Raw genomic sequence first — 27,432 nt, forward strand, 5'->3', positions numbered from 1 at the left:
TTTAAAGTCAACGTCCGTAGCTTGTCGGCCATGTACGTCCCTTAAATTTACTATAGAATGTTAAAGCATGTGGCAATAGCTTTTGTACAGATTATATGATATTTAATGTCTTTACAAGGGAGCACATTCATAGACGGTGTTAATGTATTGTTGGTTACTGTTCATGCCATCAAGCACCAGGTGAACCATACCCTCTACGCCGGCTGTTGTACACTGTAGCACCGGCTAAAGTATAATGCATCATTTAGGTGTAGAAAAAGTAAATTTAAGGTTAAGTAAGATAACGTTAGTCAGTGATATAGAATTAGATTAGCCCGAATGCAGAATATAACACATGATTTACGTGCTGTAACTGACTACAATGTGTGTTGTGTTAAATGCAAAGGCAAGACATGTTTTGGACACTGTCCCAAAGGTGAAAATACTCTGAAACTAGCGGGCAATTCGTTGAATACATCAGTAAAAGCAATATATTGGCTACTAAGTGCCAGTTTAAGTTCTCCAACATATCGTAAAGTTCATCCCATGCTGAAGATAAGGTTGTTAATATTAAGTGTTTAGCAGTTTCTTCTGATCCTCTTATACTAGAGAAGAATCAAACAGTTAAATTCATGATAGCAGAAGAATGGCATCTTGATGTGCCGCATGGCTCGTAAGCTGTCGGGTCTCCTGTATTGAAAATAGCTTGTTACGTTTCTTTGAGGTCTCTATAATTATCTAGTGTTTCTCAATTATCAATGATACGTACGTAGCTCTTGTTGTGCAAGTCCGGGTTGTATGTTCACATTTACAGTATTTTGAAACACAGGAGTGGTGATTGTTTTTTTTATTTCATCAAACATCAATCGAAATAAACATGAAATCTAGTTTGGAACAAACAATAGGCTCTCGATATCTCCCAAGTAATATAACATAGTTTTATTAACACTTATATACGGTGCAAGACAAGGAAGAAAGAAACAAAACGTTTTGCATTTATAAGAAGCAATAGTATAAAACAAGTGTTATCTTTGATCATTCAACAAACCATTTACTTCTTTAATATCAGTAACATTTTCAATAATGCTACTTGTGTCTTTGATATATAAGTTCTGAGATCTGGAGCAAGACAGGAGATCTGTTACACTGCCGCTGTGTATGGAACCTAATGAAGCACCTAGTTTAGCATCAATATTGTTACAGCTATGTATATTCTTTATGTCTATTATAGTCAACTCATTCGATACATATTCAGAGTTTGTTGATTCTCTACTTTTACACAAGAATGATCCAGCTGCGGACACGCCACCAAGAAATAATATTACACCTGCAAAACAAATATAGACTGTGAGTTTTTATTTATACTTCACATGACGTATAATAAAAGATATATAGTCATATCTTAAATATATCTATATCTATATACACCAACCCAGTTATTTACAATTAAATGAAAATAGCAATAGCGAAAATCGTTTTTTTTTAAACAAACATCTAATGACACTGTTTCACAACCCAGCAGGTAACGTTCAGTAATAAGCCAATGGAAGGGTGAAGAAGGACAGGGTCAAATGTAGGGCATTCATATAAGAAGCATGTTTCTTACTTCACAAACTTAATATTATAAAGATATTTCTATACATAAAAACATTCTTTAGTCGAAAAACATTCGTATATTAAGAATGTAATCCTTATTTGAACATACTTTAGAAATAACCAAAAGCATAACATAAAATGATATCTTATTGTCAACATATTTAAAGGACGTTCTCTTGCTTGATACTGCTGCGACTATTATTAAATCTTCAAGCAATTGATATCTGACGGGAACAATTACTAGTAACTAACGAATTTGCTTGCTTTCGTTTCATTCGGTATTAATTGACATATTCCTTTCCAGAATACTGCTGCTACTTAGATATCATTTAAGTATATTTTAAAACAAATTTATATTAATATTTTAGATAGGATATGATTTGGCATTTCATTTATCTACACAAACCTGCCACAATAAAGCTGTTCTCATAAGAATCCGACACACCATAAATAAAACCTGAAACATTAAAAAGACACATTTTTATGATTTCGATGTTACTTTTTATGGACAATCATAAATTTAATTTTGATTAAAATTCCTATTTAAATTTCTTGAAAGGACTCCACTGAGGTTTTATACATGGATTGATTGAAGTATGTTTTCAAGATTTGCATATATTAACTGTATGTAGGTCTGTACCAATGATTCATGTGCAATATTTCAGATCATTCGCTAAATCCCCTTCATTGAGAATATCAATTGTATTGTGCAAATTGACTCCACACCGGCCAAAAATAAATAAATAAATTAATAAAAAACGGTTATCAATTTAGAACCTAGAATATTTACGTATTATATATTGCATAGTTTTCCATTTTAATGATGATATGATTCTAGGCTATAGGACCTGAGTAGAGTTCATTTAATGTTAGTAAACAAATTCTAAACACACGTAAAGCTGATTTCATTTAACAATTGATTTCATTTAACACTACTACATTAATACATTCAAGAAAATTTGGTATCATTTTCAAATTGTTATTAAAAATACGTTATTTTTGTACTAGGTACATAAAGGTTTTATTTGATATCTTTTTTGAAAAGTTTTAACTGATTTAATCTGTTATTTCTAAAGAATACTATCAACATACCTATACAAACCGGTCCGGTGAAAAATCCTATACCACAAAATAAGAAATAATATCCGTATGCCTCTGAAAGTTTCGATATTCCAACATAATCTAGAGATATTGGCATCATCATAGTGTTAGGCCAGCCAGTAAATATTCCAAGCTGTATTGTGAATATATAAAGTCCACCCCATATTTTTGAATATAAGGGGAACAAAGCCGTAATTATTCCAGAAATTGCAAGTTCTGTGGCATACACTTTAGCAATGTTCCTATGCAATTTTGAAACTGTTAGCGATCCAAGAAAACGACCGGCAAGATTTGATAGCGAAAACAATAGCATGATTAGGCTTATGTCTGAATTACTTCCATCTTGTACTGAAACATAATTTGGAAGGTGAATAAATCCGGCCGAAAGGCAAAAGTTCCATGTTGATATACTAAATAGGATACACAAATATGACCGGTTCTTTAACAGCGTTATATCAATGTAAGAAGTTGATCTCATTTTTAAATTTTGTTTGCGTTCCATTTGTTTTTGCTTCTGGACTTGTCTCTCTATTACAGACGGTCTACTTAAGACACCAAATATGCACATATGTGCCTGAATGCTTGCTTGTATCAAATACGTTGCTGTAAGGCCATGAACGTCGAGCAAATATAACCCGAAAGGAGCAGAAATAAACATAGATATACCAACAGTTAAGAACACAACGGAAAGAACGATGTCACGATATTTCTCAAAGTAGAATCCAACGACGCAAATCAAACCAGACATAGAGTGGGCGAACCCAATACCTGAAAAACAAAGGATTAAAGAGTATTTTTATTACGTACATATGCTAAAGATACATATATTCAATTAAGGTTGGATTGTAATGCAGGACACTTCCACTGTTTTATAATTTATGTTCCCATACACCGTAGCTTTATTTAAAAAGTTTGGTTATTTCTTGTTGCAGCTATATTATTTCAAGCCTATGATTACCGTTACTTGATTATAAACATGTAGCGTTTATAGTTAAATCAAGAACTACATTATATTCTACTAACAGGTGATTTGCGCTTCGACTTGGTTTTTATATGTATATTAAAGCGTCATGTAAAATTTTGAACTGGCGCTTCCTTGGCCAGACTATATCATTTTAATGTCAATGACAACATAATACAATTATATTGTAATGGTTTAACTGACGATATCTTCTGTTTCAATTTTTGAAAATTACGAAACGAAGTGTGCAACAACGACATACGTTAATTTTTATATGATTTCTAGAATAATACAAATATGGAATAAAAATCTGTATTAAGCATTCAGAAAATATAACGAGCTGATTAAGTCAAAATCATAATTTGGTAATCTAAAATGCAAGTGATATTGTCACGGGCTCACTATGTGTAGACATTAACACAAGTATACCTAGATATGAAAAGAACGGCAATTCCATACCAGAGTTGTTACCTTTGAATCGTACCTACAAAAATTCCATTGAAGATGATTATCATGTTTAAACTATCCACGAAGGCACAGATAGCAAAGCCAATCGTTGTAACTGCACCACCTATGATCATTGAGAACCGGCAGCTGATCTTGTTATTTAAGGCTCCCACGAGAGGTGCTAAAATTGAACGATACATTAAGAAAATGATGTAACCTTTTTCAGTTTCTTTAATAACATAATGAACATGTCAGTGTATTGTGCACAGAATGATTAAACAGCGGAAACATTAATTCTTATTCTTCACATACATTATTATCGCCGTAATCTTATACATTATTAAAAATTATTACATTGAATTTAATTTCAAATTATAGTTGTTTATTAATTATAGTTGCTTATACCTACAGTGAATGATGTCTTTTAAAATATATCCTGAAGATCGCTAATTTTGCACTTTTCATTTCCATTGTATAAATTATGCAAATTTACATACCTAGGCAACATAGGAGTCCACTACAGAGGGCGCCTACTAGAGATGTTTTAGCCTCACCTTCGCCGTATTTGTTTAACAGCTCCACATAAATCACTCCATTCATGTACAAAGCTGTGCAAAGAATTACCATTCCAAGGTACGAAGTGATCATGACAACCCACGCCCATCCTCTATCTATGTTCGTTTTCCTCTCACTCTTGTCGTCAGACATATTAATCTATTCGCATATACCGACAAAGAATTCTGTTGCATGGAAAAACACATTCATACTTCATTAGTGTGATACATTTGTATTACAAATACACTAATTACACAATGGTGTCACGACAACGCGTACGCCTGAGAAATTTGCAGTTTAAGCTTATTTTGCGTACTATATTTAAAACATAAACGATAAATGTGATTATGTACCTGTTACTTTCATTTGCAACAAAGATTGTTTGATAAACTGTCAAAATTTGATTTATGTTTACACCTCAACCTTGCAAAGAATAATGATCATTATTTGGATTATTTAGAACATAGAGTCCTCATTTGAAACTAAATATCATCATTCCTTTTGGAATTATAATATTTTTTATTATCAACAACTTTCTTTCCTGTGCAATTCGAAATTGAAGAGAAAGAACTATCTAAAAGTTTTACTGATATACTATATCTTTAAAAACGGAGAATTTGCATAATTAAAATCAAAGTGAATAGTGGTGCAAAGGTAAGCTCCTCGCCTTGTATACATTTATGTTTCGAGACTAAGTTGCATATAGTTTTTAAATATATTTTAGCATGTTAAGTTATATAGTAAATAAAGTGACGGAAGAAAAATGAAATGTGTATCCTATAAAATTTGAAGGCCGTGAAAAAGTGCTTAAGTCAGGATCAAATCTGAAAAAACAGGGCAGTTAGTATCCCGCCACACTTCCAGAAAGGAATTGCGAACAAACATAAGGCCTTAGGTGGGGCCTTTGAAAACCAATGATGGTACGAGGAAGGCATATTTTACGTTAAACAAGCTGTTTATCGACAAGGTAGAGAACGTACCATAGCCTCAAGTCAAGGGTTTAACCGAAAATGGCAATAAGGTTATATCCTAGAATGTGGAAATATTAACCCAAACGAAACGGTCTTGCGAGGATTTCACTACTTTTAACTCAGAATATGATGTAATATGTCTGTCTGAAACTTTCACCAATAGAAACACGAACATTTCGTTAAATGGGTATAGCATCCATTTTAACACAATTATTTAGAAGCTTTAAACACAGGCGAACTAAATGAGCAAGCGGTGGTGTAATTGTCCATATAAAGGACAGTATCAGAACGGGTGTTTAACTGTCACGGAATGATATTGATTGTATTGTTTGGATAAAACTAGATAAATACTGTTTTCAAATTTACAATGATTTAGTATATAGCGGCGACAAATATACCGCCTGAGACTTGCGGCATATAACGTATACAATATTGACTTGTTTAACAAACGCGTGGATAAAATAGTTTCTTCTTACAATTAGGTCGTACGTTATGGATAGGTGACCTTAACTGTTGAGTATTTCAAAAACTTGATTACATGTATATTGAATACTTAGTACTTAAATACGAATGACAGACATTTAACTTTCCTTCACTTTAAACATAAAAATCGGCCGATTTCAACGGATATGCAGTGTACTGTTGAGCTCTTCAAACCAATTTAAGGCGTATTGTACAGTAAAATAACTAACAATTAACGTTGATAAAAAACAATTAAAGGCATAGTATTGGGCGATCTATTAACAAGAAATCAGGCTTGGGCATATAGCGACCAGAGCATCGACATTGTTAAAAATTTTACTTGCCTAGGCTTTGAAAAGTGCAGTGGCGGTTCATTTCTAAAACGCAAAGATGCATTAGCAGAAAAAGCTTCAATACCACTGCATATTAACTTTTACCTTTTTGATGTATACATGTATGTAACATCTGTAATGCCATATTCAGAATTTTTCGCATTCACGATTATATGCTAAATTTATTTATTTTTCAGACTGTACGTATACAACTTGTTTGTATCATACACGGCTGTTTTAAATGTAAGTTTAAATTTTATAAAAAAACTTACAAATACCTTTCCTGAAAATTTGATTTATTAAAAAAACTCAGGGGTCAGATGTCTGCATACCCAAAAATTACAAGTAAAAAAGTACAAATACACACGAGGCAATATAAAATTGTAATTTAATCAATCACGGGAACTAAATTAAAAATTTAGAATTTAAAAGGAACTCATTTCCGGGGCAAATATCAAAAATTTTTACAAATATAAAAATTTGAGAAACAAAATGGTGGGACTTTTAAATCGAAACAAAAGGGAGAACAAATTTTAAAAAGTCGACATGGTTTCTCAAGTTATAATGATGGTAAATTTCCCTTTACTTTGGAAAGGGTAGCACATTTTATCGAGTAGAGTCAGAAAAAACAAACTACCGTCCTTAGTAGCTTAATAGCAGGCGTGAATATTGAATAGGGCAACCAAGTTCGTTCCCGATGCCGCAAGTCATGTCGAATGTTTTGTCATGAAATACTTTTCTACTTCATTCGCTTTTGATTTCTGCTCCGGTTGAAGTGAAGTCATCATTTTTTTCCGATAGTAAAGGCACACTGTTTGCAGCCGCCGGGAACGATGGAGGCCCTAAAACCTTGCCGGGGTGAATTCAAATGGTAAACGGGCGTCACCCCAGTGGATAAGTACTAACACATCTCCACCATCGCATTTCACTTAAAGTGCTCTTTTAGTTTCAACTTCAATTTTCAAACCTTAATTCTTATGTTTTGAACATCGCCGATATTTCATTGTCGTTTTATAAACATTTATATTTTAAATATCATGAATCCATGAACTCGATAAAATTCGATCACAAAAATATAACAAGATGAACGCCGTATCGATTTTCCTTTTTTGGTAAATAGTACATTGTATAGATTAAGAATCACTATTCGTCACCGTACTTAAGAAAGCTTAAAGAATATAAATGAATATAATATATGTATTAAAAAGTAAACATACCTAGTTAAATATATTGATCAATACAGTATAAACCATGTAGTCAAACACATGCGGCTGTTTACATAGATAACAACATGACATGAGCCGTGTCATGACAATACCAACATAATGGGTTTGCGACCAGCATGGCTCCAGACCAGCCTGCGCATCCGCGCAGTCTGATCTGGATCCATGCTGTTCGCTATCAGTTTCTCTACTTGTAATAGGGTTGGTAAGCGAACAGCATGGATCCTGATCAGACTGATGTTGTCATGACACGGCTCACATGTCTATTTAAATCACAGCGTATATTAAATTCGTACTACAATTATATATTATTACATTATTTTGATTTTCGTGACAAGTTTTATGACATGGTTTTGGTTTTTTAAATAATGTAAGAGCACGATTTTGAAGGCAACATAATTACGATTTTATTTCCATAACATACGTGCACTTCGCTTTACTAATAAATAGATAAAACACAGACGTAGTTTTTCGTTTTGGGTTAAAAAAAAGATGACCTTCACTATTACGTCATTTTTTAAGAACAAAATTTAAAAATTAAAAAAATGTTTTCGTGTATTTTTATATTTCCCACCCCCATTATGCCTAAAAAAGATTTTTTTAAACTTTTACCTGAGTAAATAGCACTGAATTGGTTTCTTCCCGATAAAAAATTGCAAAATGTAAACAAAGTTTATTTGACTTCCTACAAAAATACCAAACACTATTAAACTTATTAATTTTAAGACGACAGGGAAAAACCCTAATGGTTTGCGTTTTTTAAAGGTTATTTTTTAAATTTTTAACTGCCTTTTAATTTCATTTAAAAATAGCTAGACTAAACTTTTAGCTGCTTTACTTGTTAGTCAACATATACATGTACATGCTTGTAGACTATAAATAAATGTAAATTCATAATACATATGTAGGTAGCTTGGACATAATATAAACAAGTTGTTTATTTAGCATTTCAAGTAGGTTTCCGGTCATCTCATAAAATTCATATGTTACCAAAATATTCAGCAATTTAGTATGAAAATGTTTATACGGTACTGATAAAACTCCTAGTAACTTATTATAATAGAAAGGTGTACGATTAAAGTTAAAAATATAAAGAGCGGTTCGTTAATAATAATAATAATAATAATAATAATAATAATAATACCACCACCATCACCACTGCTGCTACTACCTACTGCTGCTGCTGCTGTTACTGCTACTGCTACTGCTAATGCTTCTGCTACTGCTACTGCTACTGCTACTGCTACTGCTACTGCTACTCCTACTACTACTACTACTACTACTACTAATAATAATAATAATAATAATAGTGATGATGATGATGATGAGGATGGTGATGACGATGATGATGATGATGATGATGATAAATAAAAGTAATAGTTATGATGATGATGGTGATGATGATGATGATGATTATGATGAAGAAATGTACGTATTACGTGTATTAAAAAAGAAACAAAAATACTTTGCAAAAGGTGTGCAGATTTCCATGGTTTTAGCACATAAAGTGACGTTCGTTATGTTGAAAATTTGACCATAGTTTATATAAACTATGGTCATTCAGTCACGACCGGGAGTTGACTATGAACTTTTATGAAACTTTACCGGGATCAGAAAATGTGCAGTATCCAACAGTGTTGGGAGATGCAAACAATATCGGTATAATACACTATCTTACGCTATCTACAACAAAAAATGACAAATGTGCAATGTTCTTACCTTCTGACTAAAGTTATAAAAACTGCTATTAGATAATTGAACAAGACAGATAAAGAAATATTCTGAATTGCCGTGTGCTACGCCATACGCTCTACAATTACTTGATCAATAGTATAATAATGCAGTAGAATTGCTTGTACCATGTTTTATGTTTTCATGTAAACTAATAATTAGTATCAATAATATTTTGCATCTTGCATGATGCCTGAAATGAATTGCGTTGCAGCGAATGTTTATCAAACTATGAATAACTATTTATTTCATGCAATTTGGTTATAGTTAGAATAAGGCAACTTTGCTTACAGATTAATAAGTTAATATAAACAATATGTTGAAACTTTAAACGTTTAGAATGCATCAAAACTATTTTAACTATTCTGCAGTAGTATATCGGGCTTGTTTTGAAATTTAAGCAGCTGCTTTCGATTATATAATTCAAATTTACATCTGTTGAACATCAAACAGCACTCAAATTCAAGGCCAGCTTAAACGTTTAGGTTCAAAGTGTACAAAAGTTGAATGTAAGGCTACAATTCAATTTTGAGAAAGTTCGAAGGTTGAATATTTCTTCTCCAAAAAAATTTGAATTTCGAGCTACAACCGAATCCGAGCCATCTTAAAGCTCGAAGCTAAACCCCCCCCCCCCCCAATGGTAACATTACATGCTATAAATGAATCTGTATCAAAAAGAAAGACACAGAAGAAACATTTTCAATTAATGAACTTTTACATTTCACACGGGCTCAATGGCTGAACATCAATGTTTGAAAGCTAACTTTTGAAATCAAATTTTGAGCTACATTTAAATTTTGTGCCTCTGATCAACTCGAATGTGTAAGCAAAACTATTAATTTTCCATCTACACACGTGCACTTAGATTAAATCTTAGTCAAAATCACTAGGGATTTGAACTACACGTCCGATATTTTTTTGCGCCAATGTCCCGAGTGGCATTCTGCCTTTGTTAAGTTGATCAGAACGAGCTATGTATATTTAAAAAACATTTGACTAGTACATGTATAATTAACCAATAAATTGACTGTTACAAACGTTGAGGAAAAAATATTTTAAGTGCATAGTACGGATGGGCTGGGTTTTTTTTGTTGATAATTTATGTTTCACTCATCGCATGATGTTAGTAAAGTAAATATGTCTGTTTTCAAACAATACTTTCAGTTTCATGAAAGTTTTACTCGTCATTTAACATTTAGATGAGAATCAATGAGCGGAAAATATTACGAATTTAGCATGCATTCGACCATTAAACTGACCGATGTTATCATTTCATAAAAATATCCCGTTCGAATGTAGAATATTCTATATTTTTTTTAAGAAAGGCTACAATAAACCTAAAATAATTTCCTCAGTCACTTTCGCAAAAAGGACATACAAAGTATGTTAATGACTATGATACTACTAATATTTGGATTTGGTCTGACTTTCAAAAGCATTCATTTATTGAAGTATCATTAAGTCCATTTTTTATTGATTGTCAAGTTGAGCTTCATTGACTATAATATTTTAAAAGGTTTACTTGACTTACAATTGATATCGGAAAAGGTACATGTATATACAAAACGACTGTCCCACTCTTTTTCATAAACCAAACGTTACAGGTGAATTGCGATGAATAAATTACAAAAATTCATTGATCCACTGAGTTATTTATCGTTCATGCGAAGTTACATGTAATTATAAAATTGAAAGATGTCAAAATGTTATCTTATTTTGACATTCACTTTTTCACACAGTTTTAACACATGCCTCCACCATTATGAAAGCAAGTCTAAAATACCATATACATCTTAACTACTAGGAATTACGTGTCAGGTTAGAACAAAAGTGCAGTTAGGCCTGGATTCGAACCTGAAGCTCTCAAATACCTACCTCTACACAATATTACATAACAAGATTTCCCGTAACAATAACGTGATACCTTATTAGCAATAAAATATAAAATAATATCATCAAAGAAGGGTGGCGTTCAATGAACGCAACCCCCCCCCCCCCCCACACACACACACACACACGACCCAGCAACACATGACCACCGGCAAGACGTTCAGTAGGACACCAAACAAAAGCAGGACAGGGAACAACGCAAAGAACGGACGGGGTGATTACTTTATATAATCTATACCGTTTGTATATAATTACTATTGTATAAAACCGTTTAATTTAACAACTTTGTTTTTACACATTAAACCTTAAAATTATTGTTTTAGTACTAACAAATACCCACTTACAACATAATTAGTCCATTTATTTAGTAAAATGCATCGTTTGATTGAATTATAAACTAAGAAAGATATATCAAATACCTGACACGAAAAATAAATATTTAATCCACCAGAGAAGTGGAGCTATTATCGACAATGCAGCGATTAATATTTTGTAAGTAGTACTTCTAAATACCAATATTGAATATACAGGATATGTATGTAAAAATGTACCTTGATTGAAGATCAATTAAACCTCCAAATGTCAGACTTACAACTGATATATAAATTTAAAAATCCATGTTGTGTAATCCAACACATGTGATAGAACATATTGATTACGACAGGAGTTCCGTTTACAGTTCTTATCGATTATAAAGCAAGCGCGTCTAAATACTGTGCAGCGTCTATTTCTGTATTATGTTCCGTATACTTTTATAGTGTGATACAATTTACAACGTTATTATTATATTTTACATCCGTGAGATAGCTGACTTAACTACAAGATTTATTTCAATTAATATTTGCACGTTTATATGCTTACTTGATAAGAGAGAGGAGACACACGTGACGGTCGTTTATTTATAACTTTAGTCTACGGCTTAAGGTATTAAAATCTGGAAATAAAGTGATCCATCGTAAGCATTAATCACACCAACATTACAAGAGAATTGCATACTCGGTTTCATTGAGTGTGTACATGAGGGATAATGAATACGTCAACATTCTTCACGCCCCTAGCACCGGCTTGAGCGGTACTCAATTATTCTTGCTGCCTATCTTCACTTCACACAAACACAATAATGAAAATAGAAATGTCAAAGAAGATATTCCTCCTTGGTCTTACTAATCTCCAAAATTTGATATACTGTACCTTTTTCTATTCACTTCAAATAAGGTCATTGTTAAAGTAACCTCTTGTCTAGGAAAAGCTGATTGATTCGTCAAGTTAAAGGATGATCCACATGAACAATGTGTTTCTGTTCATCATATGAGTATTTATATTTTATCAGATCGTTGAATTTTGTAATTCTAAGTATGTTATTTAAGACAGAACCAAATATGAACCTGCCAAACATCCCAATCTCGACATAAATTTTTATAAGCAGTTTAAGTGTATCATCTCCAGATCAAGACTCGCGCAATTATTCTCTATAGGTTTTAGACCATTGTCATATTATTTTTCTGCCTGCTTGCAGCTTTAAATAATTCATCAGGATTAAATGTAGTTTCTTGGATGATTGAACTGATTCTACATTGTATTTCAGGTTGTAATGGCTAAAAACCTACCATTAAGTCAATAGGATTATCTACCTCACTACCTTCCATTAACAGATAGGTAAATAGCCAGTACTGCATGCTGTGTTGAGTGGCAAGATAAGCTATCATTACATAACACAAATGGGCAAAGATTAACAATGTAGCTGATAATTGAGCTAATCTTATCAGGCACTGCTTATTATTATTAGACGTGCAATGCAGTACTTTGTATATTATTTGCTTCGATATGCAAATACATTTGTACAAGAATTATGAATTCTCACCTTGAGTTGATGTTGTTATTGCTTTTCTCTGAAAGGTTTAACAATAGGACTGTCCTTACACTGCTAATCAAGTATTATTTATTCTAAATTTTACCAGTTCACGTTAAATGTTGAATTCTGCTTAAGCCGGTGCTAAGGGGCGTGGATAGTAGTTTGCACTTGACAGTACCGTCCACGAACAGGCTCAATCAAACCAAGTTTGCAGCATTTTCAATTTAGCCGCGTTGGGCTTTCCTTAGGGATTCTTATTTCACTCTATTCTATAAACTTATATTATATTATTACTTATTATCATATTATTATATTATTACATATATTATTATTACTTATATTATTAACCAGTTTTGTTTTCAATGTCATGTTGGTTTTTACCATCTAATTGTTAAAACTAAAATGATTTATACAGGTATAATAAGAATTTTCATTGTTATTTTCATTACTTTAAAACTATTTTTAGACATGTATATTTATTCATATTTTGTTATGTGTATTGAAGATTTGAAAAATATTTTTTGAACTATTTGAAACTGATGTTTTAATTTGAATTCTTCATTCAATGTCACATCATGTATTTAGCAAAGTAATCAGTAAACACTTTCTTGCAACATAGAACAACCCGTGATTTTTCATGGCCTTTTGAAACAAACGAGTGATGCTGTCAGTATTTGACTGTATACTGTATTTCAAATTCGTTCCAATTGAAGCGCCTATAATCGTCAAACCTGTAAATCGTCTAACAGGTTCTTTAAACGTTAGTAAGTAATTTAAGCTTTTTCATATGGCACAAACAGAATAATTATTTAAGTCCATTTTGTACTTTATAAGTTTATCCGATACACTAAGATAAACTGCCTTCGATTTTTTTTCAGGAGACCCTGATGCTCTTGTATTTACAAAACACATAGAATTGCCTTTAATAGCACTTAAATTACGTGTTTTCATGTTTCTTTTTTCGGATAACTAAGAATAATTCTGATTGCTTTAGATTCGGACCGGCAACACGCAATATAAATCATTTACTCTCTTGTTCATCGGTCGAATGGTTTACTATTGTTCACTTTCTTGAAGTCACTGAGGTGCGAAGGGAGCGTATAAATAATTGAGAGGTTAGTTCAATAAGAAGATTTGCATATATATAATTCATCAATGTGTTAGATCAATTTTCGAAACAATTTATAAATTTTATTTATACAAAAAGGACTTAAACAAATACGAAAAGCAACAATGGTCGATTTAATGTTTCTTGACATGTCCTAATTGTGTGTCGTAATTACAATTGCTCATTTCACTTGGTTGTTTTTCTGGCAAACGAAAAAGCATTCTGTCTTGCATGAATCAAGTAGCCATTCTCCTTTATCGTCAGTGTTAACACATGGTTTGGCTTTATCGCCGAAAGGTTGACCTGGTTTGAAGAATGTCAACATTGGCGGGGCAGCCATAGGAAGTTGAAAAGCAACCTGCTTCGAAGTCATCCATTGGTATATAAAATTATTCTCAACATTCGTTAGACCGATCCAGTACTTTCCTATGATAAAAAAACGATTTTGTTATTGCAGTGATTTTAAATTTAAACACGTGTAGGAAAAACACAAAACTTCGTCATTGTTCCGTTATAATACCAAGGGACAACCAGATCTCGCCATTTTCAGTTTCTATACAGGGTATTTTAATTTTTATAAAGTATAAACAATAGCAATTGATATACAAGTCTGATTTTATCAAGATTTTCATTGATTAGCGATAAATATTAAGTTATTATAATTCTTTCATCAGTTTACTTAAAGATCATTTATTATATATAACTAATTAATTTATGAAAGCCTATATTGTAGGCTGATTAAGGATTGCTAGTACCATTTGAAAATGAGACATGGTGGTGACTCAACAAGGGCTCGGAATCCAAGCGTTGGGAAAAAGACATGGCACATTGCCTCTTGCAAATGGTTTTTACGAGATATATCTCCAAATTACTGTGTAGCTCTCGACAGTTGTCATTCCAGTGCACTTTAAGAAAGGGTTATCATAAGATATGTGGCTAGGCTTTTTCATGAACATAGTAGATATAATCATGATATAATATATAAACACATGTTTACCTGGCTGTTTATATCGTATCATATTAGCAAGTTGACTGTTGAAGTTCTGTGATTTATATTCTACAAGATGTCCACCCAGAACTTGGCACCAACTCTGCAATTGAGTCAAGCATACAAAATCATCATATCCTCATGCGAACTTTATGTGACAAGATATGCTATTTACACAAAATATCTGAGCTGACAGAAATCTGCAAGTGACAAAATATTCACACAAAACAATCTAAGGTTACAGTACTCAGCAAATTACTCATAAAGCGGGCTTAAGGTATTAGCACCCTAATGCATTACCTCCGCGTTGAAGAGTATTCAAATAGGCTAGAACTACTGTTAACTACATTGAAAATGAGGGCCATGGGTTCAATCCCCAGAAGGGTCAACTTTTTTTTCTTTCTTTTTTTTCTTTTAACATTATTTATGTATCTCTCATGTCCCATTTGGAAAGAAAAAAGTGTTTATTTTTGATTTTTTAATTTATATAGGTATTTATTGGCTAAATTATGCTAAATCTAGTAATAAATATGATACCTGATATTTTCAAAGTGTAATATAATCAAAACTAGACAGTAAAAGTATTTCATATTTTACAAGATCAACCAATATACTTTTTTAAAAATTTAGGGAAACTTTGAAAACAGGCACTCATTTGGGTAAATTTTAAGAATTTTTTAAATTAGGCTCCCTATGTAGAAAAATGGTCAGACACGTGGTAAAATGGGTGGGGTAGGGTAACATTTTTTTACCGATTTCATAAATTTTATGTAGAAACCATAATTTTGCGTATGTGGATTGTTAGCTGAATGGTACTATTTGTTTCTTACCAAAAATTAATGGGAAAACATTTTTCATTAGAAAGTTATTGTAGATTATTTAAAGGTTCCTCATTTCTAAAAAAGGGCCCTCATAACATCCTAGCTTGAGTTCAGAAAAGTGGCCATAACTTGATTTCCGCACGGTAAACTTTGTTTAAATTTTGCATACAGGTGTACTCTAACCCTTTCCCCCATCAGCATATTGTGAAAAATGGCCGTTTTCACTGAAAAGCCTCCTGTTACAAGTTTAAACTGCTATGAAACTATGAAAAATGCTTCAATACTAATCAAACTTGGCACAAATGTTGACTGGACCATTGCCTTTGTAAAGACATGCTCAGTCTTCAATTTCCTCTTACCATGGCAACTAGGGGACATCTCAAAATTGCCAAAAAAATCACTATTTTGCCTCGATTTTTCCATCAAAATTTATTTCAAAGTGCTGCAACTGCTCAAGGGATTGAGATAGAGTCAAAGGATTTTCAGCGTTGGTTAAACGTTACATTATGATCGACCTGGGGTCATTTTAGCCTCTCACAAGTCCAAAATTTTCTTGGCGATGAGGGGGACTCCGCCCCCCTTCAAACCACCCTAACAGAAGGGGGCACGTCCCCCTTCTGGCAACCCCCTGATGTATCTTTTGGATGGGGGCGGCGTCGAAAAAGTGCTCATTAGCAACATTTCTCAAACGAAAACTTATGTTTGGGGCCCAAATAGGACATTTTTTCACTATTTGAGGCCTAAAAAATGGGGGGGGGGGGGGGGGTCGAAAGTGCGTTGTTTCGCGTATATATGTGGTAAAGGGTTAAGGTATACATCTGACCTATGATGTCAATTTTTCAGTTCCTTATAGTGCCCATTAGGGTCCTAATACCTTCAATTTGTTACAATGGTAGCAAAATTTAAGAAAACAAAGTAAATTGCAGTGGCTTGTTCAGAAGCATGATTCACCGTCCTGCACTACATGCAGTTAGATAATCATATCAAATGAAATATGTCCGTTTTATAGACAATGCATCATTAATATTTACACAAGCTACACAGACGTCGAGGGGTTATGGTAAGTATGGGAAAGGATTCCTTTTCAATGTTTCAAAACTATAAAAACTTTTCAGTGGCACTTTTGATTTTATTTCAAAAACTACAAAAGGTAACCCCCAAGAACAATATGGGGACATATGGAATAGGACTGAACACACGATAATTGGACTGATTCCAACGAATGATATTCCATCATAACGTGTCGAGGAGAAGAAGGGAGTATTACATATACCTTGTACATGATAATTACGTATAATATACATTGTCAGGTTTGAAAATATCTAGTAAAAATACAAACCATTGCATTTATCCATGAAGCTTTATTAGTGCTTAACCATACGCAAGTACTTCCGGTTTGACCAACGATCATTTGCCATCCAGTCGGACAAGTTGGAGCATTCGGCTGGTTTTCTGAAAATATTTTGCAATGACAATTTCCTCATTAAAAATGTAAGTTAACATTATATTACCAAACTGAAGGACAATAATTGCACTATTAAACTCGTTCTTAGAACTTTCACGGATGATATGGCCGAGTGTTGACGGCTGTATGATATAAAACCTTAACCTAGCGGCCCGAGAGGTATAAAACCATTTTTTTTATCAAAATTTAATAACGCCCTTGTTCTTAATGCAATATAACCGTAATAATTACTTTACTAACGGCAACTTTCCGGACCTTTCCGATAATCTCCGGACAAGGGCCTCGAACACAGTGGTCAAAATACACTTTTACGGAAATTTTTTTATATAATAGTCTAACATACGCTGCAAAATTAAACATGTATATAAAAAAGTTATAAAATATTGTGATTTGTTGACATGGTTTGATTTTCCATATCGTGTAGAAGTCTTTTTATATAAAGAAAATTTATGCATTTATATAAAAGAATAAAGTGAATTATTTATATACCAATTGCTATTTTTAGAAACCGAGTGTACTAATTGTGTACCTACTCACGATATTTTAGACATTGTTATAATTGTAGGAAGATGAGCATTCGTTAATCAATTCTTATTAACCTATAAACTTCAAATGATAAATAGCGTACAAAAGTGTAAGGAAAATATCTCTACACATTTAATTATTATTTATTTCAATGCGTATATTCATGTGAAAAAAATCTCATTCATTTTTATGTCAAGGGGGTTAATCCATGCGCGCGCATCCTTAAAGTTCTGATACCGCGAACACTTCATCGGCCGGTATTTCGAAGAAAAATGAGTGGTGTGAAGAAATCAGAAAAGGTATGACTTTAATTTGTTTTGCAAAGAAGATGTCCTAACTTCTAGTTTTTATTATACAAAATGTCTTAAAGTAAGTCTTTCCTGTTTTGTCTGTATTTCGCGTTGAATGCGATTTTGATTCTGGATAGTGCGTACACCCGGCGTTGAAATGTTACAGAAAATGAGCAAATATCGATTAAACTGGCCGTTTTAAACGGCTGGAAGTTATTCTGTTGTAAAATCCTTTTCAAAAATATATTTTCAACCTGCGTTCCAATTCATTTGTACTAAAAAGTATTTAAACGCACTATTTACAGAAAACAGAGATTATGATATTGCGTACACTTTTAAAAAAAAATCCAGATACTGCGTACACATAACTATGCAATTGATAGAAAGTACATTTTATTCGAAACAGTTTAAGGTTTATAAAATGATAAAACGGATTCAAAACATTCAGGTATAAATGCAATCTTTACAGACACTTCATAGGCAAAAACATGGTAAATTAAATTGCACAAGAAAATAGCATATATTTGTAACTTGAACTAAAAACGCTTGCAGCAAGTTATTTCCTTGGAATGCGTTCATGTTACACGAACTTTTAACTGTGTTTCCTTTTCATGTGTTCCTTAAGAGTTTTGGTGTGACTGAATAGGTTTTTACAAATACTGCACTTGAGAGGATCTTTACATGCATATGAGAGTTGGGACGAAATGGCTGCTTTGCTTGGAAATTTGTTCCCACAATGTTTACATGTAAATTCATTCCCTTCGTGCATTCTGTTTAGATTGCATTTATACCTGAATGATTGCCCATATTTGCCACATTTATGACGTTTTTGATTCTCGTGCTTATCTTTGTGATCACTAAGATCTTCATTACTAGAGAAGTCCAAGCCACATTTATCACATTTGAATTCCTTTTGTTTGGCTCTTTCATTGTTCATGGCGTTTTAAATCAAATCATGAGATGTCTTGAACTATTTGCCGCATTTACATTCGTACTTGCGTTCAGAGGAATGGCGCTGCATGTGTGTTTTGTAATGGTACTCCGAAAAAGCCACATGACTACATATATCAAATTTGTAGGGGCCATCTTGCCGATGTCGTGCCCAATGCTGTCTGAGAGAAGATTCAATGGCAAAGAATTCACCACAAAATCGACACACATTCATTGTCTGAATTAAGATATAAATTTGACTGTAAGAAGTAATTTATTTTGAAATGTAGAGTATAAGAACATTATCAAGATAGACAATTATTCACCAGGTTTTACATAAATACCTAAACAAATTGCATAAATAAATGTTAATTCTAAACATTTTCTAGGATGTGGATTTTAAATAATTCTTCAAATGGGACACCCGTGCAATCCGCTTTATCATTTTATAACCTTAGACTGCTTCGGATAAAATGTACTTTCTATCAATTGCATAGTTATGTGTACGCAGTATCTGGATTTTTTTAGAGTGTTCGCAGTATCATAATCTCTGTTTTCTGTAAATAGTGCGTTTAAATACTTTTTTAGTACAAATGAATTGGAACGTAGGTTGAAAATATATTTTTGAAAAGGATTCTATAACAGAATAACTTCCAGCCGTTTAAAACGGCCAGTTTAATCGATATTTGCTCATTTTCTGTAACATTCAACGCCGGGTGTACGCACTATCCAGAATCAAAATCGCATTCAACGCGAAATACTGACAAAACAGGAAAGAGTTACTTCAAGACATTTTGTATATAAAAACTAGAAGTTAGGACATCTTCTTTGCAAAACAAATTAAATTCAAACCTTTATCTGGTTATTTCACACCACTCATTTTTCTTCGAAATACCGGCCGATGAAGTGTTCGCGGTATCAGAACTTTAAGGATGCGCGCGCATGGATTAACCCCCTTGTATGTAATATACTCTTTTCTTGAACGCGGACAGGAACAGAAGATGTTTAAACAATTTTTTTGAACCTGTTTGTGTATTAAATTATATGACTAACATACCCTCGTACGATTTTCCGAGACGCGATCAAATGAGTGTTAAAACGTGACATTGTACAAAATAAGTCATAAAGCGTTAGCCAACGTTACCTATGTAAAATAAACGCCCTCTATAAATAACATATTACTGTAGCCTCGTTTCAAATCTTCAATGATGATTATGCCTTACATTCTCATAAGCATTTATACGCGTTATAAAATTATGCAAAACGCGAAAACAGAAGCTTCACTCTCTTCAAACGTGTCTTTCAAGTATTCATTTTTTAAGTACTAAGTTTTGTTATGTCCAGTTTTAGATGTGACGAAGAAATGTAACTGTAACTGACAAGCGAAAAGAAAACAAAGTTGTCGTCTAGATTAATAAGTCACCAAAATAAACCATGAATTTGTGAATTTATTATGAATATAAATCTTCTTTTATTTCACGAATATCATTTCACAGAGTTTTCATTGTTTTATCCGTCTTGCTTTAATTGTAGATAGAAATTTATAGCAACTAAAGAAATTAATTAAAATATTATGATACAATTTAGCAGGCAAATTAAAAAAAAATGTTGTTTATACAATGTGTAATTTTCATAATTCAATCATAGGCTAAATAAATAGGGCGGTAAATTAGAATTCAAATAAGACATGCATGCACACGTTATTGGTTATTGTAAAATACTACTTGGTTTTGAACTTTTATTTAACTCAATGGCCTAGCAAGGATGTCATTGAGCATTTTCTTATTGGTTACAGAAAGTGCTGTGTGCGAACTGTTTTAGTAAAACCCATGGCTTCCAAAGCATTAATTATATTGAACCATAACGAAATTTCATGATGTCAGAAATGCCATTCTGGATCACTCTCGTTTACAGCTGTCAGTTCGTATTGTGCATATTATGCACGTATTTTATACATTAATTTAATCCACATAGAAACAAACGAACTATTGTAACACGTTTTTCCACGGAATGACCCTATCACATTTACACGTAAACTGTATTGAAAATATACTACATGTTTATCATATTAAAGCTGTATGCCTCCACATGAGCGAAAATTTATTTACTGGACAAAATTTTACTTTAAAAAATGCCATCAATCTGCATGCTGCTTTAATTTCATATCGCATTTGATAGAGTTAGATTAATGTAAGCAATTTTGTTATCATCATGGTACTTATCAAGTTCCGTCCTTACAAGAAACACACATCTAGATTCATGCCATTTCTTAGAAAAATGATTCAAATTAAACATCAAATTCAAGTGTACAAATAAATACGAGTACATAAAGATATGAAAGCCTTAAGCGTATACAATCCACATAAATCCACTTCTTGAAATGCATGAAAAGACAAAAATTGCTCCAGAAGTATCGGAGTGACAATAAAGTATCCTTATAAAGATATATCATTCAAACTTAATCAGTATTAAACATGTTACGCTATACAAAGAAAAGTTACATTAGTCAATTTCCCTCTTTTTAATCTTTATTCCAATTTTCAAGTTTATACATCCCTCTTTTTTAAAGTAGTTTTCACAATTTTGATTTATTTTTTACGCTGAATTTAGTTATCTGGAATCGCAAAGTGTTAAGAAGTTAAAAAGGAAGTAAGATTTTACTTACGAGACGCGACTTGGTGTATGCATAGTAAGCAACTCGAAATGAAAACCTGCACAAGTACCATTAATAAGCGTCTACACTCCATGATCGCAATTGTCAAATCTAGCAGTTATGAGTCGGATTAATTTCTTTTATACGGTCCGTTTATTATGATGACAGACACAACTGTCTTTTGTTTGCCAGTTTTCGTGTAGATATGACACGATGTCGCATAAAAGTTTCATTTAAACATAACTGTGATGAATTTTAATATTATTTTCTCAGTAGTGTGTGTCATTTATTTCGTGAAATTTGCATGTTGATCGTGAATCTAAATGCGCATTCTAAGATTTCCTTCATAATGTATCTAAATATATAATAATGATAACGAATAGAAATATATCTTAATGACTTATGATTCATTAAGAAATGTCAGACAGTCATGCAGAAAATCAAACAAACAAATTGAACAATATCACCGAGTTGCTACATTCTGGACATGCTTTTTAATATAAATTGTCATTTAATACACGGGAAATCGAGCTTTTATAAAATATTTCGGACAATATCAGGTTAGTGTAACATTGACATTGACAAAATGAAAAGCAGAAAGAATGAGTAAAATACTTAAAAAAAAAAAAAAAAAAAAAAAAACGATAAAAATTTATAAAGTAAAATATGTTGTCAATTGTTTTAAATTGGAATTAGCCTATAGCAATTTAATGTACATGTACGAGTACATACAAGATGCAACATAGTGTTATCTCTGCTTCGATTCGCAAAAATATATGATGAATATTTAAAAAGGCAAGAAAGGAAGGACTATTAATTTTACTGTTAATAATTTCTTCTTAATGAATCTTGCTATGGTGAAGAAGACTACATACTGATTTAAAATGCAGAGGTTATAGAACAATATATTAATGGTTAGATATTGTATATTTTGATCGGAATATTTCTACATTTTCTTATTACTTGCTTAGTATGTTTAATTTAGAATTTATGAACTTCTGAGTGACACAGAGATGACCGGGACTGGATGAATTTGCGTTACCGTTCATCAAAGTTTTGTCTGTCGTCCGGCACTAGTCGTCTATGGTTAAAATCATTGATAATTTCTTAATTGTAACATAAAAAAAGAAAATACCCCTTACATCAAGAAATTTGTGTAGTTTGTCATCCATCAAAAAGAATATCATGTTTAATGAAAGTATTAATGTTGGGGTGAAATTATAACTTTACAAGTTTGCATGAAAAATATTCTGCCTATTACTTACTGTAAGTATTATATTTTAATTGTTTCATAAAATTGTTAGGTTAAGAATGACATAAATAATTAAAATGCAAACAGACGCAAAAAAACAACAAGGAAATGAAAGTAAGTTTTACAGATAAAGTATTTGCCCCTGATGTCCCTTATCAAAAATATTTGGTTGCAGTAAATAGCTTGGCTCATTCCATATTGATAAAACTGTTTCTAGAAATAATGAAAACGCTCCGATGTAAGTAAAACTATTTTGGTCGAATATTGAAAAACACATTTATTCACTTATATTGAATGACGCTGATTAGAATAGAAAGGTCGTTCTACAAATAGGTAGAAACTAAATAAAGTACAACGTTTAAGAATCATCTTGCAGTAGCCTAAACCTAAATCAATTGTATAATAAAAGGACGCGTGCAAAGTGATCAATCTAGAATGTTGCCGGTGAAAGCCATTTTGCATCTCTGGTAAATACGAGTCACTGTTGTACAGCGTCCACCGGATATAGCCCCTAAAAACACCAAAAACGAAAGTAGAAAGCTGCACAACGAGTACACAGTTTTAGAGCAATATTTGCTTTTGTCTGCACATTGACTACTTTTTGTTAACTTTGCGAAAAAGTGTAGCGTATTTGTTGACAGGTGCGAACGATGTTGATATTTACCACTAAATCAAACCCAAAACGCATTTGCTGTATCAAAATTCGCCGTTTAACACAAATTATAGTCATCCCTCTACTTATATTTGAGTTTACACCCTTCAACTCGAGCTGCTTTTAACAAAATTCGCAAAAATCTGCCTTGCCTTGTGTACAGAGTCTAGCAAAGAAAACAAAAAGTGAACGGAGTGTAGTAGTTTAATATACAGGGTCTAGTAGATGTGAACGGTGTCTAGCAGTCACATATTTATAAAGTATAGTCTTTCTTTTTATTTTAATTGGAAATAATCTCATATCAGACTAAACATGGATAGGTTAGAGGACGATACAGAGGTATTTGGTAAATAATTTATGTTTTTAGTGTTTTTGAGCCTAACAGTATAGCTGCGTTTAATTCTTTTATTGTCATACCATCACAACCATCAGCTGATAGTGTCTGTCGGTATTTATAAGACATGTTGAGGAGTCTTCTAAACCAACTCGCTGAATGGAGATGGTCCGAATGGGGATATATTTATATATACATGTATAACTAACCTACACATAAGGTAGGAGGTCGAAAATTGATTAAAAGATTATGCAGGACTGTCATTTTCTACAAAACGGCATTGGCACTGTCTTCTATAAAACAGTTTTAGCCGCCTTATATAAGCTATTAGTCGGCTTAGAAGATGCCGAATAGACTCTTTAAATTTTCATATCTCTCTGCACACTCTGTACATTGGTATAGCAATGTTGAAATGAAAACATAAAATACCATCATTATCATCATCGTCATCATCATCATTGAAGAGTCATCATAATCTTTTTCAGAAAAAAAAACAGCAGCATATAAGCGGCAGCATTGTATTTATTAAACAGAATATCGAAATCACAAGTGAGGTCACCCGAGTTTGACTGCAAAAAAATATGAAGGACTTTATAGCCAGTAATGTAGTATTTCCACAAAGATAAATCTAATGATTAAGCGGATATTTTACCAAAGCTAATTAACAAATGTTTGTTTTTCAATGAAGTCTTAAGACCGGTGACATAATAAACAAATATAACATGTTTAGATCAAGTTTAGTTCACAATGCATAACACGAACATGGTTTGAAATTGTTTAAGACAAATTATAGAATTTTCTTCATAATGTTCTACTAAATATGGAATGAAATTGTGGTCTTTTGAGTTTTACATTTACCCTATTAACTTATAGTCACGCATAAAAAGTGGTATAGCAGGACGGAAACTGTTTACTGCAATTAATATACATGTTGAGTAACATGTTGACAATTTAATTAAACATTTTTATCCTTAATAAAATTAAAATCATTCACTTCACAATCCCTGATCCCGACATAAATCGTTTTCTTCATCAGTGCACGTGTATATGCTCTGGTATTGAATATATTTTGCAGAAAATGACATTCGTTTACCTACTACACCCCGTACAATCGCTATCAGTTTTCCATCTACACCCCGTACACATCCGTGCTAGACTCTGTACACAAGGCAATGCAGTTTTTCGCAAATTTTGTTAAAAGCAGCTCGAGTTGAAGGGTGAAAACTCAAATATAAGTAGAGGGATGACTATAGTTTGTATTAACGGCGGAATTTGATACAGCAAATGCGTTTTGTGCTTGATTTAGTGGTAAATATCAACATCGTTCGCAAATGTCGACAAATACGCTACATTTTATCACCAATTTAACAAAAAGTATTTGATTTGCAGGCAAAAGCAAACACTGCTCTAAAACTAGACATATTTAGCTTCACGATATTGTTTAGTTTGGAAAAATCGATGAAGTTATGATGAAGAAAGAAGTTAAAACATAACCTTGGGTGTACTCGTTGTGCAGCTTTCTACTTTCGTTTTCGGTGTTTTTAGGGGCTATATCCGGTGGAAGCTGTACAACAGTGATTTTGTCAAAATATCATGTTTAATCGAAATCTCATTTTGTGTTTAAAAAGAAAGTTATTATTATTATTTTCCTTACATTACGGGCGAAATTGAGGGGTAACCCCATTTATCTATCTCGTCAATAGCGTGATAGTGGTCGATTAGCAGCCGCTTGATACTTAGATGCTTTTGTTGTTTTTGTAAGTCAGTACAAACATTGTTAACATGATAGAATATATTTGGAGAAGTTAAAAAAACATGTAGAAATAATCATATACAGATTTCTACGTTTTAATGATCTTTAGCTGAGATACATTTACTTGACTGTCAGTGAAAGGTGACAAGGTTGAAAAGCGATTTTACTTAAATAAGTAAATACGGAAATCTGAATTGGATTATGTCCATTCTTTTAGACTACAAATAGTGCTACAAATTACATTTTTTTTTTTGAAATTCTTTTACAGTACTTTCTCCCCTTTTAGTCATTGACTGATGGATGTTATTGATGCTATAGCGTTGATCATTTTGTTTATAATCAATTAGTATTTTTTTCTCAAATTATTCAACGGAGCCAAAACGTGCATCAAACTTAAACTGAGAAACAATGAAAATAAAATCAGGATCACTTGATCCTGATCCTGATCTATTCTAAGTGAACACAGGGCGTATTTCTTGCAAAATCACATTCTGTTATACTAACATATCGGACAGAAACTAGGGTTTAGTTGTACAATGTTCGAACAAAAAACATTTTATTCATACCGAAATTTCTACTTTCTTTTTTGTATGAATAACGGGTTTCCCGCAAAAAAATTCTTGCAGGGGATCCCTTAAACCCCACTCATTTTATTACGGGAAATTTTTAGTTGAATGTTGGAATTACCAATTAAAGAAGGACAAGGGGACCGGGATACAAGGGGACTTTTAAAATTCTATTTCAATAAAAAAACCTGGCACATTAAAGTTTGGTCTCAGGGGAAATATTAATTTTCTTCCGATAATGAGGGAATAAACTATCCTTAAAAAAGAAATTAGTTATAATATCACGGTTGAGAAAAATGTACATCGGGCCGGCCCCTTCAACCCGGGACCTCAAAAAACCCAACATGTCCTTACCGTTTTGCAAAATCGGGCCGCTAACGCTATTCCCCTAAATAACGTTCAATACCGTACAAATTTTTTTCAGAGAAATTTATTTCAAAATTTTGGAATGAGTTTTTTCAACCCCTTTTTTAACCCCATTTACACTATGTTTAAGTTTGCCTTTTTGATCGGGGGGTCTATTCATGTATAAAAAAAATTAAATTGAACAACTCTCCTGTAGACGAGTTGATGAATTCAAAAAAATAGAATATTCCACTTTAAAATTTTTTTTGGTAACCAAATTTTTAATTGTTTTGTAAAAACCTACCTTTCCTGGGGCCTTAGTCAATTTAGAAAACATTTAATTGCAAATGCAGGTCTTTTTTCTATAGTCATGGTCTTTTAAAGCATCTACATATACATGAAGTGTAGGTGTGCTTGATTTTAAAAGAAAATCTGTACTTATAAAATTAAAAATATAGGGACCCTTTGCAGTTGGAAAGTCGCCATATGACCAAAAGGAAAGAATAAATTGTTCCGATAGCATCCGAGTTTTAAAAGCGCTCTAACATTTAGTTAATAAATCTATACTGAAACACAGGCAGGAAGTCAGACGTTATTGTTTATTGAAAGAACAGTACTTAATAATAATACCGAACAAGAATGTATTAAAA

The 27,432-nt window shown here is 32.5% G+C and overlaps 2 protein-coding genes across 4 annotated transcripts; both read right to left on the minus strand.

The window, feature by feature from the left end:
- Positions 1–962: 962 nt before the first annotated feature.
- Positions 963–12,312, minus strand: LOC132748241 (monocarboxylate transporter 12-like). Of its 3 annotated transcripts, none has more exons than XM_060737808.1 (6): positions 11,800–12,312; positions 4,582–4,824; positions 4,122–4,265; positions 2,668–3,444; positions 1,982–2,032; positions 963–1,306 (listed from the first exon to the last, which is right to left on the minus strand). In XM_060737808.1, exons 2-6 carry the CDS (start codon positions 4,790–4,792, stop codon positions 1,005–1,007), a joined length of 1,485 nt encoding a protein of 494 aa, XP_060593791.1. In that variant the 5' UTR covers positions 4,793–4,824; positions 11,800–12,312; the 3' UTR covers positions 963–1,004. The 3 variants fall into 3 exon arrangements, with proteins under 3 accessions (XP_060593791.1, XP_060593793.1, XP_060593792.1); XM_060737810.1 differs by lacking the exon at positions 11,800–12,312 and adding an exon at positions 7,622–7,988; XM_060737809.1 differs by lacking the exon at positions 11,800–12,312 and having other exon boundaries at positions 4,582–6,303.
- Positions 12,313–14,278: 1,966 nt separating this feature from the next.
- LOC132748228 (snaclec coagulation factor IX/factor X-binding protein subunit B-like) lies at positions 14,279–22,051 on the minus strand. Its single transcript, XM_060737792.1, has 4 exons — positions 21,893–22,051; positions 17,357–17,469; positions 15,206–15,299; positions 14,279–14,634 (listed from the first exon to the last, which is right to left on the minus strand). The coding sequence occupies exons 1-4, from the start codon at positions 21,972–21,974 to the stop codon at positions 14,390–14,392; spliced, it is 534 nt and encodes a 177-aa protein (XP_060593775.1). The 5' UTR covers positions 21,975–22,051; the 3' UTR covers positions 14,279–14,389.
- Positions 22,052–27,432: the final 5,381 nt, after the last annotated feature.

This window comes from Ruditapes philippinarum, unplaced genomic scaffold, assembly GCF_026571515.1.
Source record: "Ruditapes philippinarum isolate M1 unplaced genomic scaffold, ASM2657151v2 ctg353_1_1_1_1, whole genome shotgun sequence".
Lineage (NCBI taxonomy): Eukaryota > Metazoa > Mollusca > Bivalvia > Venerida > Veneridae > Ruditapes > Ruditapes philippinarum.

Bases quoted from the DNA above. Each gene is read 5' to 3' on its own strand.
- LOC132748241 (XM_060737808.1), bottom strand. From the start codon at position 4,792: ATGTCTGACGACAAGAGTGAGAGGAAAACGAACATAGATAGAGGATGG. The intron at 4,266-4,581 runs GTATGTAAATTT...GTTCAATTTTAG, and splicing joins TGGACTCCTATGTTGCCTAG to CACCTCTCGTGGGAGCCTTA. The intron at 1,307-1,981 runs GTTTGTGTAGAT...TTTGTTTTGCAG, and splicing joins GAACAGCTTTATTGTGGCAG to GTGTAATATTATTTCTTGGT.
- LOC132748228 (XM_060737792.1), bottom strand. From the start codon at position 21,974: ATGGAGTGTAGACGCTTATTAATGGTACTTGTGCAGGTTTTCATTTCG. The intron at 17,470-21,892 runs GTAAGTAAAATC...AAATATTTTCAG, and splicing joins CATACACCAAGTCGCGTCTC to AAAACCAGCCGAATGCTCCA. The intron at 15,300-17,356 runs GTTTGTATTTTT...ACTCAATTGCAG, and splicing joins CTTCATGGATAAATGCAATG to AGTTGGTGCCAAGTTCTGGG.